This window comes from Myotis yumanensis, unplaced genomic scaffold (assembly GCF_028538775.1).
Source record: "Myotis yumanensis isolate MYYU_CA2020_CCGP unplaced genomic scaffold, mMyoYum1.0.hap1 SCAF_5, whole genome shotgun sequence".
Classification (NCBI taxonomy): Eukaryota; Metazoa; Chordata; class Mammalia; order Chiroptera; family Vespertilionidae; genus Myotis; species Myotis yumanensis.
In genome coordinates this window covers 64,498,413-64,512,081 of record NW_027223756.1, presented here as the reverse complement: position 1 = coordinate 64,512,081, position 13,669 = coordinate 64,498,413, and the positions used below count along the sequence as shown (strand labels likewise).

Sequence of the window (13,669 nt, the reverse complement as noted above, 5' to 3'; positions counted from 1 at the left end):
AAAGGCAGAAGCCATTATTTCCTCAAGTATTATACTGTCTGCATCTAGTCTTATTGGTAATATACATGTAGATAAGAAAAACTACAGCCTGGCTGTAGTGGTTGAGCACCAACCCATGAACTAAGAGGTTCCTGGTTAGCTTCCTGGTCGGGGCACATGCATGGGTTGTGGGCTTGATCCCCAGTCGTGGGTGTAAGGGAGGCAGCTGATGGATGTTTCTATCTCTCTATCCCTCTCCCTTCCTCTCTCGCTAAAATCAATAACTACAAAATAATTGGCAATGTATATTTATCAGTTTGTCTTCATTAGAGTAAGGTGGGATGATTGAGACAAGATTTTAGAAAGTCAATCTTGAAAGATGGTTTGGGTTTAGATTAATACAGTAAGAAGTGGAAATTACAATATTCCAGGAAGGGGGTTTTGTTCTGAGCCAGTGAATGAATGAAGGACAAAATTTGCTAGTGAATTAGAATATCTAGAAAGTGAGTTTGATTGACACAGCTTACAGCTTATAATTGGGTCTATTAAGTAAACTGGAAATAGGCATATTAATAAGAGAAAACGTATTCAAACTTAATTTTCAATATTACATGCACAGGTACATTACAATAAAAAAAAAGTGAATACCCCCAAAATAGTGAGATTTGAGAGCTTACATATCATCTTTTTTTAAAATATATTTTTAGTTTTTAAATATATTTTTACTGATTTCAGAGAAGTAGGAAGAGGGAGAGATAGAAACATCAATGATGAGAGAATATCATTGATCAGCTGCCTCCTGCACGCCCCACACTGGAGATCGAGCCCACAACCCGGACATATGCCCTGACTGGGAATCGAACCATGACCTCCTGGTTCATCGGTCAGTGCTCAACCATTGAGCCACACCGACTGGGCTTATATATCATCTTAACGGGGGGAGGGGGGGCGTGGGGGATGTAGGCCACTAAGGGAGCATTAATGATTTATAGGAAAGATGAATTGGCCATTTAAAATATAGAAAAATATGATACTTTATTACAAAGTTTGTCTGGTGTGCTGTCCACTTCTACTCTCCTCTCCTGTGATAAAAGTTAGTCTTTCCTAGTTGAGATTTCTGGGGAGGGGTTCTATGATAATTGAATTCATTTTGGAGGATCTGTTTATCGGCAGATAAGGAGAGTTCAAAGAAGGCCTCTCCCTTCATTTGCTATTTTCCAAGTGTCTTTAGCTCAAAATAATTCTTATGACAAAGGGATTTATTGTAGGGTGGCACATTCTGCCACTCTTCACAGCTGGAAGAAAAAAATCAGGCTGGAAAGTTCTCTACTACAAAAACTAGTGTTAATTGTCTTTGTGCTGTCTGGTCGTTTCATTGTTTAGAAGGAAGATACTTATGAAAGATTTTATATCAAGAGGCACAATAATAACACTCTTTAATTGAACCAATATGAGTATTTTGTAATTGATCAATTATTTTCTCATCTCATGAATAAGAAATCTTGTAAGTGAGTTTGAACACTAATTTGCATCCTAATATCCCACATGCCTTCATTCTCTTCAGGATTTTCTTTGATAAGGGTGACAGTTGGCTTTAAAGAGGTTACAATTTCACCTGCAATGAAATGAAATCTTATTACCAGTTCCAACTCTCTGCAACTTTGGTCTAATAAGACCATGAGAAACAATTTTAAAGTACTATATAATCTCCTGCAATTTGGGGAGTTTTAACCAATTTGATTTTCACTTTTTAAAAAATGTTTTGGACTCTGATAGCTACTTGAAAAAGGTTTATCAATCCATATTATTGTTAGATTTTTCATGAATTTCTTAATATTGATCACATCTTACCTCTAGTGGTTGAATCTTTGCAGCAGACTGTATGATAATTAACTCAGAAGAGAATTGCCTGATAGATAAGAGCTGGGATTTCAAAACAAAGCCCCGGCCAATACATCCAAGTTTGATTCATATAAATGAATATCATTTATGAAATTGACATTTTACCATACCAAATATGCTCCAAATATAGTTTTAATCTTCCTTGTGGTTCTCATGGATTTTTTTTGTATTGGGAAAATGATTATATGATCAGAGTTCATGGGTGTTAAAACAAACCCAAACAAATAATAACCAAACATTTTCCATTGGTTTCCAAGGAAATGTGTGTGTGTGTGTGTTTAAAGTATTGCCAAGCAACTACCAATTTAATCGATTCATTGTTCAAAGTTAATTGGAATAGAAAAATATGGCAGTTTTTTTCTCTTTTTTAGTCATTGACAGCGAACACATATAATAGAAAGAGATAGTTGTATCTTGTAGCTCTGTATTTTCCCTGTTTAACTGGTCTGATAACAGAGACCTTCTCTGACCAATTTGAACTGTCATCCTCAAAAATAAAAACAGCCAGTTATTTTATTGGAAATTGAATTTATTTGGGAATAGCAGAGAGTTGCAATTTGGGACAAGCAAGCTCAGGTGAACCATAGGCAAGTCCAAAGAGACAAAGGGAAGGTTAGCTTTTGTTAGGTTTTAGGAGGAAATTGGGGAGGGTTGTTCATTGGAGAACAAGAGTTCAAGGTTGTGGTGGTTTTTCATAGATCTGCAAGGGGTGGTTAAGGTGTTGCTGCTGGGGCAAGGGGATCTTCCTTTTTACAAAAGAAGGAGATAGAATCCTAAGTGAAAAATGTCCTCCATTCTTGCTGGTTTTGTCGGTTGCAAGAAGTGGTACTTACATGAGAGCTCCCCCTACAGGGCTTTTCAACTCCATTTTAAATGAGGTTTCCTTTAGCAGTATATGTATTTTCACACCCCCTTCCAACATATTTTAACTCGATGAGAACATTCATTGTGTATTTCTTGGACAATATAATTTTATAAATATCAGCATGATTTTTAAAAATTCTTAGACTATCTTTGTGGCCATCTTACGGTATCCACATACTCCCTTATGCAGAATGTTCATATTATACTACATTATTAAAAATGACATTTCTTTTGCTGTTATCTCATTGTCTGCACTCTCTTGGTTTGGTGCTCATCTAGATTTTGATTGAAGCTTGCTTCAGGACAAGTAAGATGTCTGCTTAATTTTATTTAAAAGAAAGCTGGAGTATTTAGGACAGTGTTTTATTCATTTGGTAAAAATAAGTGCTAAAGTACTTTTTTATTGGTTTTATTTCTCATGGCACATATATTTCAGCCTACTGACAATGTCTACTACTTTTCATTTACTTCTGTTTGGAAACTCCATGCTGTAATTGTAGATTTGTCTCCAGAAGCCAAGTCTTTCCTTCATTGAAAATGACCCATTCCTGTTGATTGCCATTTCTAAATACTTATCAGGATTTTGTTTTATTTTTTTCTCTTATAGCCAGCAGTCACCAGAGGACCTTGCCCGAGTCCCTGCCAACTCCACTAGCAATATCTTGAATAGGCTACTGGTCAGTTATGATCCCAGGATAAGACCAAATTTCAAAGGTTTGTTTTTTTCCCCCTCAAATATCTTCTTCTTTGTAATTTAAAAATTAATTTTATATATGAAATCATTTAATTATGACGTTAAAAACAAGATTGCAAATTGATATGTCCCGTAATGAACTTAGATTCAGAGTAATGCCACACATAGGCAAAATAATAATTCTAATAGTTTTATATGCTTCCCAGTTTGTATAAAAAGGTATATTGTGAATTAACAGGCTAACCTCTGTAATGGGTTTTCTGAGTACTTAGTATTCTTAACCTTAGTGATTCAAAATTTAGGCTCTGGCTACAGAACTGGCTTTCATTCACAGACATCAAAATTATAGTTTGTAGGAAAGTGGCCACATACTTATATAGGAATAGAAAAATGTTCTGATTTGTATTTAGATTATCTTTTTACGTTTTCTAGCCTTTCACACTGATAAAACGTTTTTTCCTCTGCACTTTTGCTGAAAAAAAAAAGATGGAAGATGGTCATATGGGTTTTAAAAACACAGTAACTTGTGTGAATAATAGTGAAGCATGTATTTAGCCTCTGAAGTATTTAAAAGACTGTTTTCTACAACAGAGATTGATTTTATTCCAACAAAATACTACTCTTTATCACACTTTCCAAGAAGAAAATTCCTACTTGCTATGAAAGTCATGAGAAGATTGTATAGGGAAGCAAACTTTTTTTTTTCTTTTTCTTGCTTTAATTTTTACTTGTTTGTCCTCTTGATGAGTTAGAAAAAGCAATATGAAAAAAATCTCCTCTGGAAAACTGTAATCCTAAGGACAGGTATTAATGTAGATCAGATTATCAGCATAAAGCTTGATTTTTTTTTTCCTTCACAGAAAAAAAAAGTCTGCAGCTGCTTCTAGTCAACTGAAGTTATACAACTATGTTGTAAAAACAGGGTTTTTTGTTCATTACCAGAACCTATTCAGTTACTTTCAACAACAGCCATGGCCTGGATTGTCACATGTCTAGCATATATTGATTCACCACCTGTTTTTCATCAGTCAGTGGTTATGTGGCTGAAAGGCTAAATTCACATTTTCCCTTTGTTAGCCCAACCAGCAGCCCACAACGAGTAAAGAAAAAAGAAAGCAAGAAAGAAATTTGCAACATTATACCTTAGTTCTCACTCCATGAACTTTCAAATTATTTTCTAAAAGGTCAGGCAAAAATCTTTATAATGACTCTTATATGTCTGATTAATTTTGCAATTGCATGAATTAGAAAGAAAAGTATAGTAAATGTAAGCGAAGTCTATTGAATATTGCTTACCAACGCAAGTAAGAACTTCAGATGATTATACAAATTTTAAAAAATTATATCATATTTTTAAATGATGTTTTGTAAAGAATAATTTACATTTTCTTAAAGTAAATGCATCAACCCAATTTAAAAATTTTTTAAAGGTAAATGTATGTTCTCAGTCTCTACAATTTAATAGGTAAATATTTCTGAAAAATAACATTATAAAATACAACTTAACTCATTTTTTATTTGCGTTATGATCCCTATTTAGAAAAATAAGTTAATAGTAATTGTGAACATGGTATACTGAGACCACTGATTTATAATTTTACATCACATGTGGGTTGGGAAAAATATAAAAAACAAATACATAAACTCTGAAATATGTAGATTCTGACCAAGCTTTTTTACAGCTACTAAATATATCTTTAATTTTTATTCACAGGCATTCCTGTTGATGTAGTAGTAAACATTTTTATCAACAGTTTTGGATCCATTCAAGAGACAACAATGGTAATATTACAGTTAATTTAATATTTTAATCATCAAAATTTAAACTAGAGCATAGTGAAAGTAATATTAAAACTGAAAAATATTGAGTAACTCTAAGGAAAAATGCATGCTCACTCCTGGTATAAAATAATCCAGTTCCAAGGTTTTGTTAAGTTAGTGATTTCAGTGCCTATGATATTTTGCAATTCAAATTTAGCCTTAATACTGCATTGGAAAAATTACCATACTCACTCTGAACAATTAATTGGATGCCACATGGGAAAAAAGGATTTATGCAATTAATACCCTGAGACAACATTTCCTCCTCCAATATGCGAAGATGTATGAGCATTCAAAAATATTTGATTGTTGACAGGTTTTTCTTCCAGTTTCTTGGGGAGAATCTTTGTTTTCTCTGTTGTGCTAATTTTGTGATGTGTGGAGCAGAGAATTATAAAAAGCAAAATTAATTTTCATAAAATATGGCCATGGAGCTCCCTGAAAAGATTGTCACCTAGGGAAGAGGGAGATGAGTGGGAAGGAGGGAGAGGAGCATCCTGTCTTGAAGGAACAAAAAAGAAAGATATCAGGGAATAACTACTATTCCTGATGAATTAAACTTTAGATGCAAAGACAGCTATCCAGTGAGATTAGATTTCCTGAGTGATCTATGATGTAATTTATCCCTCAGCTTCTCTAAACATATTCAATAAAATTTACATGCTTTTTGTTGTTTTAGAATATAGATTTGTGCTTTTTTAAAAAAAAAAAAAAAACCTACATGCTAAAATTATACTTCAGGTGGGAGAAAGAAGGCGCAGGTTGTGTGTGTGTGTGTGTGTGTGTGTGTGTGTGTGTGTGTGTTTTGAGATACTTATATTTTTATTAAGTCATAAGGTGTGGATTGAAAGCCTAATAATAATGGTTACAGCACAGTATACTTATTCAGGGAATATCTCAGACTAGAGAATGAATAATTGAAACTATTCCTTTATTCCTAGTAGCAGCTTGGTGTGTTACAAAAGGAATTGTATATTGCATTTACATTATAATGCCTATTTTTATCTCTAATTGTGATGAGAATGCCATGTATTTATTTTTATACTAGTAAAAGCATGTATTTAGCCTCTGAATAATTGATTTTCTTAGACAATGTGTAAATATTTTTAGAGAAGTATTTAAAAGACAATTTTGGAATCAAGTCCAAAATTGACTTTCAGTGAAGTTTTAGTTCACCTAAATGACATAGACATACAGTATAGATCAATAGATGACAGCTCTGAAATAAAATGTACAGTACCACATATCACTACGGAGATAAGTATAGCACTCATTAATTCAATATACGATTAGTCTATCAAAGCACTTCACTCTTCAAGAGCAAGAGCTGTCATTTTTCTCACAGGGAAACTTTAAGGGGGAGCTATTTGGTCTCCACACTCTACTCTGTACAGTTTTATTTTTCACTAGTGTCTTGGTGCACGATTTGTGCACATTGAAAGGAAATTAGAAGAAATATTTTAATATTGCTATTCGCCGTTTCTCTATAATAGAAGTGTCAACCATTTTGTCTCTTGCATAGACTCATCACAGTAGCTAGCCCAAAATATTTATTGCTGGGACCAGATTCAAGCAATTCTCCTATGGAGTCTTTGTTCCTACTATTTATCCCTGATCTCCATCTATCTTCTAATTAGAGTCTTTTATGGCTACTCTGACTCACTTTGTGCCCTCTTTTCAATCCAAGTCTTTCATTTCTAGCATTTATTTGTTAATGTAATCTGATAGCTTCTTTTTGTGTGTGTATTCTTTTTATTCTCTAATGGACTACAAAGCTCTTAAAGTCAGAAATAATGCAGTCTACTTCATTTTCCATAAGATACAGATGACAATAGTCACTCAATAAATAGTGAACACATAAATAAAATATCTTGTACTAGCTAATGTTGCTTGAGTAGTTGGATAAATAAATTCTGCTATTTGCCTAGCACCAAGTGAATTCATGTAGCAATAAAACAATTGACAGAAAAATTTTAAACAATAGATCCTTGTAGAACATTTGTTTGGTTAAATAAAAGACTAAATAATGTTACTATTTTATAGTGTTCATTTTGGAAATTTTAGAGACCTTTATTTAGAGAATAAAGTTATTTTTATTTGTTATTTCTTTTGCTAAAATAATCTAGATGAAAACCAAACTGCCTTTCAATTTATGTTGTGTAGACAGTCTAAAGGTTCAGAATGAGAACATCCTCATCAAGTAGACTTATTTTACCATAATTATTTTTTGCTTTTAGCAATGCTTATTTCAGACACATCCCTACAAAAAAAAACAATATTATATAGAGATGTCTTTTTTAAAAGTATATTTTTATCAATTTCAGAAAGGAAGGGAGAGGGAGAGAGAGAGAGAAACATCAATGAGCACATAGAATAATTGATTGGCTGCCTCCTGCACACCACACATGGGGGATAGAGCCCAAAACCTGAACATGTGCCCTGACCTGAATTGAACCGTGACCTCCTGGTTCATAGGTCCACACTTAATCACTGAGCCACACCAGCTGGGCTATAGAGATGTTTTTGAGGCTGTCATATTTTATAGATTTGCTCAATCTTTTAAAAAACAAATGGTCTGAGATTTGTTGCTTAATAGTTAGGATAGGCACAAGCTATTATATAGAGACTAGAGATCCTTTCACAGTCCGGGAGCCCTAAGGGGATGTCCGACTGCAGTTTATGCCTGCTCCCTGTGGGCCTAAGCCGCAGTCGGACATCTTTAGTGCCACTGCGCTCGCCAGCCGTCAGCCCAGCTTGTGGCTGAGCGGCATTCCCCCTATGGGAGTGCACTGACCACCAGAGGGCAGCTCCTGCATTGAGCATCTGCCCCCTGGTGGTCAGTACACGTCATAGCGACCAGTTGTTCCGCCGTTCAGTTGATTTGCATATTACCCTTTTATTATATAGGACTAGAGGCTCAGTGCACGAAATCGTGCACGGGTAGGATCCCTAGGCCTAGCCTGCAATCAGGGCCATCTTCCACCAGTTAACCAGTCCCCAGTCCCACCCCGCCACCACCCACCCCGGTTCCCCGTTCGCCATCCGGCAATTGGAGCCTGTGGATCAGGGGAAAGGGATTGAGAGGTAGTCAATGCACCTCATAACGACTAGTTGAGCGGTCGTTGTGGTTGTTATGCCATTATGGTCACTGGGCTTTTATTATATAGGATAGTTAACATTAAGATATCTTCTAAGGAGAAAAAAGTGAATTTAAGATAAAACTTCTTCATTACCTATTATAAACACTTGTCAATAGAGATGGCTTAGGAGAGTAACTAAAAAGTTATAATTAAATGGATAAGAGTTATATTATGAGAGGATATTCTTTTTTCTTCCAATCACCTGGGATGAGCTTACTTTTCTTTTTTTTTAGTCTTTGAGGTATAGTTAACAAATAAAATTGTAAGATATTTAAAGTGTACATGATGATTTGATGTATATCTACATTGTGAAATGATTCCTCCTCCCATCAAATCAACACATCCATCATATATGTGAGACCATTTAAGTTCTATTCTCTCAGCAAATTTTAACTCTGTCAGCAGATTTTAATTATACAATACAGTGTTATCAACTGTAGTTACCATGTTATATTCAGATCTTATTTATTTTATAACTAAAATAAAGTTTATACATTTTATCAAGCTCTCCATATTTCCCACATCTCTAAGACCCTTTGCAATAGCATGGATGGACCTAGAGAGTATTATATTAAGTGAAATAAGCCAGTCAGAGAAAGACAAATACTATATGGTTTCACTTATATGTGGCATCTAATGAAGAAAACAAATTAACAAGCAAAATAGAAACAGACATATAGATACGTAATACAGACTGACAGCTGTGGACCAGGGCATAAAAGGTGAAGTGATTTAGCAAACAAACAAAGAAACAAACAACCCAGACACAGCCGGTGTGGCTCAGTGGTCAAGTGTCGATCTATGAACCAAGATGTCACGGTTCAATTCCCGGTCAGGGCACATGCCTGGGTTGTGGGCTCAATCCCCAGTGAGGGGTGTGCAGAAGAAAGCTGATCAATGATACTCTCTCATCATTGATGTTTCTATCTCTCTCTCCTTCTCCCTTCCTCGCTGAAATCAATAAAAATATATTTTAAAAAAGACAAAACAAACACATACAGCAGTATGGTGATTGCCAGAGGGAAAGCGGGGTGGGGGAGGTGGAAGAGCACAAAGCGGGGATAAATGGTGGCAGAAAGAGACTTGACTTTGGGTGGTGAGTACATGATGCAGGATGTAGATGATGTATTATAGCGTGGAGCACTTGAAACCTGTATGGTTTTATTAGCCAATGTCACCCCAATCCTATATAATAAAAGCCTAATATGCAAATTGTCCCCTCGGGTGGTTGTTCGACCTGGATACTGGGGGTTTGACCAGGAGACTGGGAGTTCGACTGCTCGCTATGACATGCACTGACCACCAGGGGGTGGAGTGGAACATGGTGGGCATCGGCGATGCTGCACTGACAGCAGGAGGCAGTGGCGGTGCTGCCGGCCCCAATGGGCCCCAGTGGGCCCCAATGAGAGTGGGGCTGCAAAAGGATGGTGAAACAGGTGAGCGTGCGGCACCAGACCAAGGCGGGTATGAGCGGGAGCCAGATCATCCTGCAAATGGCTACCAGCGTTGGCAGCAGGAGCAGGGCCACCACCCAGCTCTGAGGTGCTGAGGAAGCCGGGCGGGGGCCTGGCCCCGATCTATCACCCTGCAGGCGGGATGGTGGAGCAGGTGAGGGGGCAGCGCCAGGCCAAGGCAGGGTGCCAGGCAAGGCTGCGGGGCTGCGAGGCTAGGGGTGTGAATTGGGGCCCGATCCCTGCAGGCCACCCCGAGGGACCCCACCCATGCACAAATTCGTGCACCAGGTCTCTAGTAAATTCAATAAAAAAAGTAAGAAGAATGGTTTGTTAGAGGCTAGGTGGCATCTGCTCCCCAGTAATGTTTATAATTTCTGTTGGTTTTTTCATTCAATTCTGATGTTTGGCTTAAATCAGCAGGATTTTTCATAATTGAAAATGTGAACTATTGCACTTGGGGAAAAATTGGGTATTACGGTTCATTGTAATAATCTATACACAGGCCCTTTACCTCACCAGGCATAATAAGAGCTCTTTTCATGGAAATAAAAGTTTGTTTATATAATCCATTTCCTTTCTTTGGTCTAGGCATGCTTTGTAATTATATTCAATTATTGCACTACAATTCATGGTCCTGTCAGACTTTTTGTGCCTTTCTGCCACATTACTTTTTTGCTTGTTTTAATAATAGATCTCAACTCTTTCTGAACAACACAGTTGTGCCTGTCAAGAAAGAATGATCATATTTGGGATCAGCTAAAAAAGCTTTATTGTAGTCCTTGGTTATTACTCATCTTTGGTGTTTTTAAAACAGTTTTATTTTTTATATTTCCTTCTATATAAAGATTTAAATTTATTTCCTTAAAACTTGTCTTAGCTTTATTATTCCTTGTATTTTGTTGTTTTTGTTTTTTTAACTTTCCAGCATTATTTCATTTATTATAGAATAATATTATATATACAGGGTAGAGCAAAATTTGGTTTATAGCTGTGAGCACATGAAAAAGAGTTTATTCTTTTATTATTATTTATTCATTATTGTATTATTTTTCATAAAAACAATTGTAAAACTACTTTTGCTCCATCCATATTTTGTTCCAATTGTGTTTTATTTTCTATTTTGGATCATAAATACACAAGCCTTAAAATGTTTTTATATTTATTTTTTCTCATGTCAGTCATCTTTAGGGTTTATGCCCTGTGGTAGGCTAAGTAATGGTCTCCCAAAGATGTCTGTGTTCCAATTTTTGGAACCTGTGCTGTTGTTTTATACAGTAAGAAGTACTTTTGCATGTGATATAATTAAGGATCTTGAGATGGGGGCCTAGTATAATCATAAGGGTCCTTATGCTGGGGAGGCAAGAGGGTGGGAGACAGAATTAGTGGCTGCAATGCAGACAGTATGAATTCGCATGATATGAGTTAGCGGCCATAAGTCTAGGAATGCAGGCGGCCTGGAGAAGCCGAGAAAAACGAGGAACTGGACTCCCTTCAGAGCCTCCAGAAGGAACCGGCCGAAGATGCCTTGCCTTCAGCCCAGTAAAACTGATTTTGATGTTCTGAACTATAAGGTAATAATTTGGTGGGTTTTTTTTGAAGCCACTCGGTTTTTGGTAAGTTGGTTACAGAAGCAGTAGGAAATTAATATGCATGCTGATGAACACTTGTTAATTTTTTTTTTCCCCAAATACTGTTGGAGGATTATCTGATTACATATAACTTCCTCCCAAATGTGGCTGGAGGGTTATCTGATTATATATATAACTTTTTCAATATATGGAAATGCCAAAATAACCAGTGGCTTTTTTTTTTATTCAGTGATTACTGAAAAGTCTCACTCTTTAAAGTAAATCATAATAAGGACAATTTGAGAGAATCTGTGTTTTTAATAGTTAAAAATATACTATATGTCTCTTTTTTTTGGTCAAAGTTACTTTTTTTAGTGTGTCTGCCTTAAAACAAAGAATAACATAATTTATTATTCATACCTTCCTTTCTAACCATTTTTTTCCTCCAGCTTTATTATTTCAGAAGAATTGGTAATTAAATATCATAAGAGTATTGTATTAGGTAATAAGGAAAGATGAGAAATGTCCAAGTTTTATTTTCTCCTTCCAGTAATTTGTCACTGTTATCAGTTGATATAGGAAAAATTAAATTGATGGTGTGACCGATACTAGAGAAATATCCTAACCGTCAAAATACCACAAAAGTCATCTCTTTATTACTGCATTTAATAGAAGTATGTTGGACACTTTCTATATAGACAATTAAGCAGACTGCTACTCTCATGCAGTGTATAGTTTAATGTTTCATCCCCTAGCAGGCACTCCTAACAAAAATGGACTATTGCCCTGGCCGGTGGGTGGCTCTGTTGGAGCATCGTCCTGTGCACCAAAAATGGACTATTGGCAGAGGTCTATAACATTTACATATTCATAAGGTGTTACTAAATAATATTTGACTACAAATGTTAAAATGACATATTGAGAAAATTGCTAAAAATACAACCTAGGAATTTTTACTGGTAATTTGTTATTATGCAGTTCTTATGTGAAACTTCTAACCTCACTAACAACTACATTTAAATCCTTTTGAAACCAGGCTTATTACAATTCTGTTGACAGAACTATAATTATAATGCTGCCAGATGCTGTGAGAATTGATCTCCTTTATTTCCTTGAATGATTTCTTTTTAAATCAGAATGTAAAGGAAACAAATGAGTTAAAGGCTGCCTATGTGAGAGTTAGGTAAAAATTACAAGTAGGCAGAAGAACTATCCTTACAACAATATAAAATACAGATAAGTTATTTTTAATGTTAAAATATCATTAATGAAACTAAATCAGTTTTAATGTCTTGTTCTGAAATGTTTTATTGCCTTGAAGAAATAGCTTAATTTGGCTGTTAATTGATACTGAACGTTTTGGAGACCATCCATTTTTCAGATAATGACTAATAGTGTGTAGTTTGGAGTCAACAATGAGGAGTATTTGTCACCAAGTTCTCTGAAAACAATTAAGTAATTTCGCATTGATAAAAGAAGTCTCTTTCTGATGGGAGTTTGTTCATTGCAAAATAAATGATAGAGCTATAATTATTGTGATTGAGTAATTGAAAATGAAAATAAATAGGTTTCAAAGATAGTTATTTAATATAGAAGCATTTGAAATGCAAATAACTACCAGTCATTTAGAAATGCTCATAAAACATTAACCAAAGCATGCTAACTAATGAGCTTTTGTATTTTAATGAGTATTTAATTCAAACTATTACTTTAAAATAATTGTAAAATTTTAAAACATTTTTAAAAGATATATAAGCATGCTGCAACTTGTATTGAATCATAATAGTATATACCTACATACCTAATAGAAAAGCATCTTTGAGGCACTTTTATAATGCAACTAGAGGCCCAGTGCATGAATTTGTGCATGGGTGGGGTCCAGCCGGCCTGTCCTGATCGGGGCCTGATCAGGGTCGGGCCGGCTGCGGGGAGGGGCTGAGGGTAATTGGCCAGTGGGCCCCGCCCCCAATTTGGTGTGGGGGGCTGATCAGGGGTGGGGCTGGCCATAGGGAGGGGCTGTGGACAATGGGCCGGCTGCGGGGAGGGACCGGGACCCAAGGAGGTTGGAAGGCCGGCCCCACCCCAGATCTGGCCAGTTCACTGGCCATAGTGGGTGTCATAACAACTGGTCTTTCCGGTCGTTAAGGCGTTCTGGATGCTGGCTTTTTATATATAGAGATGGTGAGACACAATGATCAAGAATGACACAGAAAAGTAAGCAGTTACCAATTTTTTGGAGATGCTCAC

General features: G+C 36.0%; 1 protein-coding gene across 1 annotated transcript in view; it reads left to right on the top strand.

Moving 5' to 3' along the window:
• GLRB (glycine receptor beta) overlaps window positions 1–13,669 on the top strand; it is a 53,239-nt gene that overhangs the window by 13,365 nt on the left and 26,205 nt on the right. The window contains exons 3-4 of the mRNA XM_070415414.1: window positions 3,353–3,459; window positions 5,154–5,221. Of these exons, the coding sequence (XP_070271515.1) occupies window positions 3,353–3,459; window positions 5,154–5,221 (175 nt within the window). The remainder of the gene's footprint in view (window positions 1–3,352; window positions 3,460–5,153; window positions 5,222–13,669) is intronic.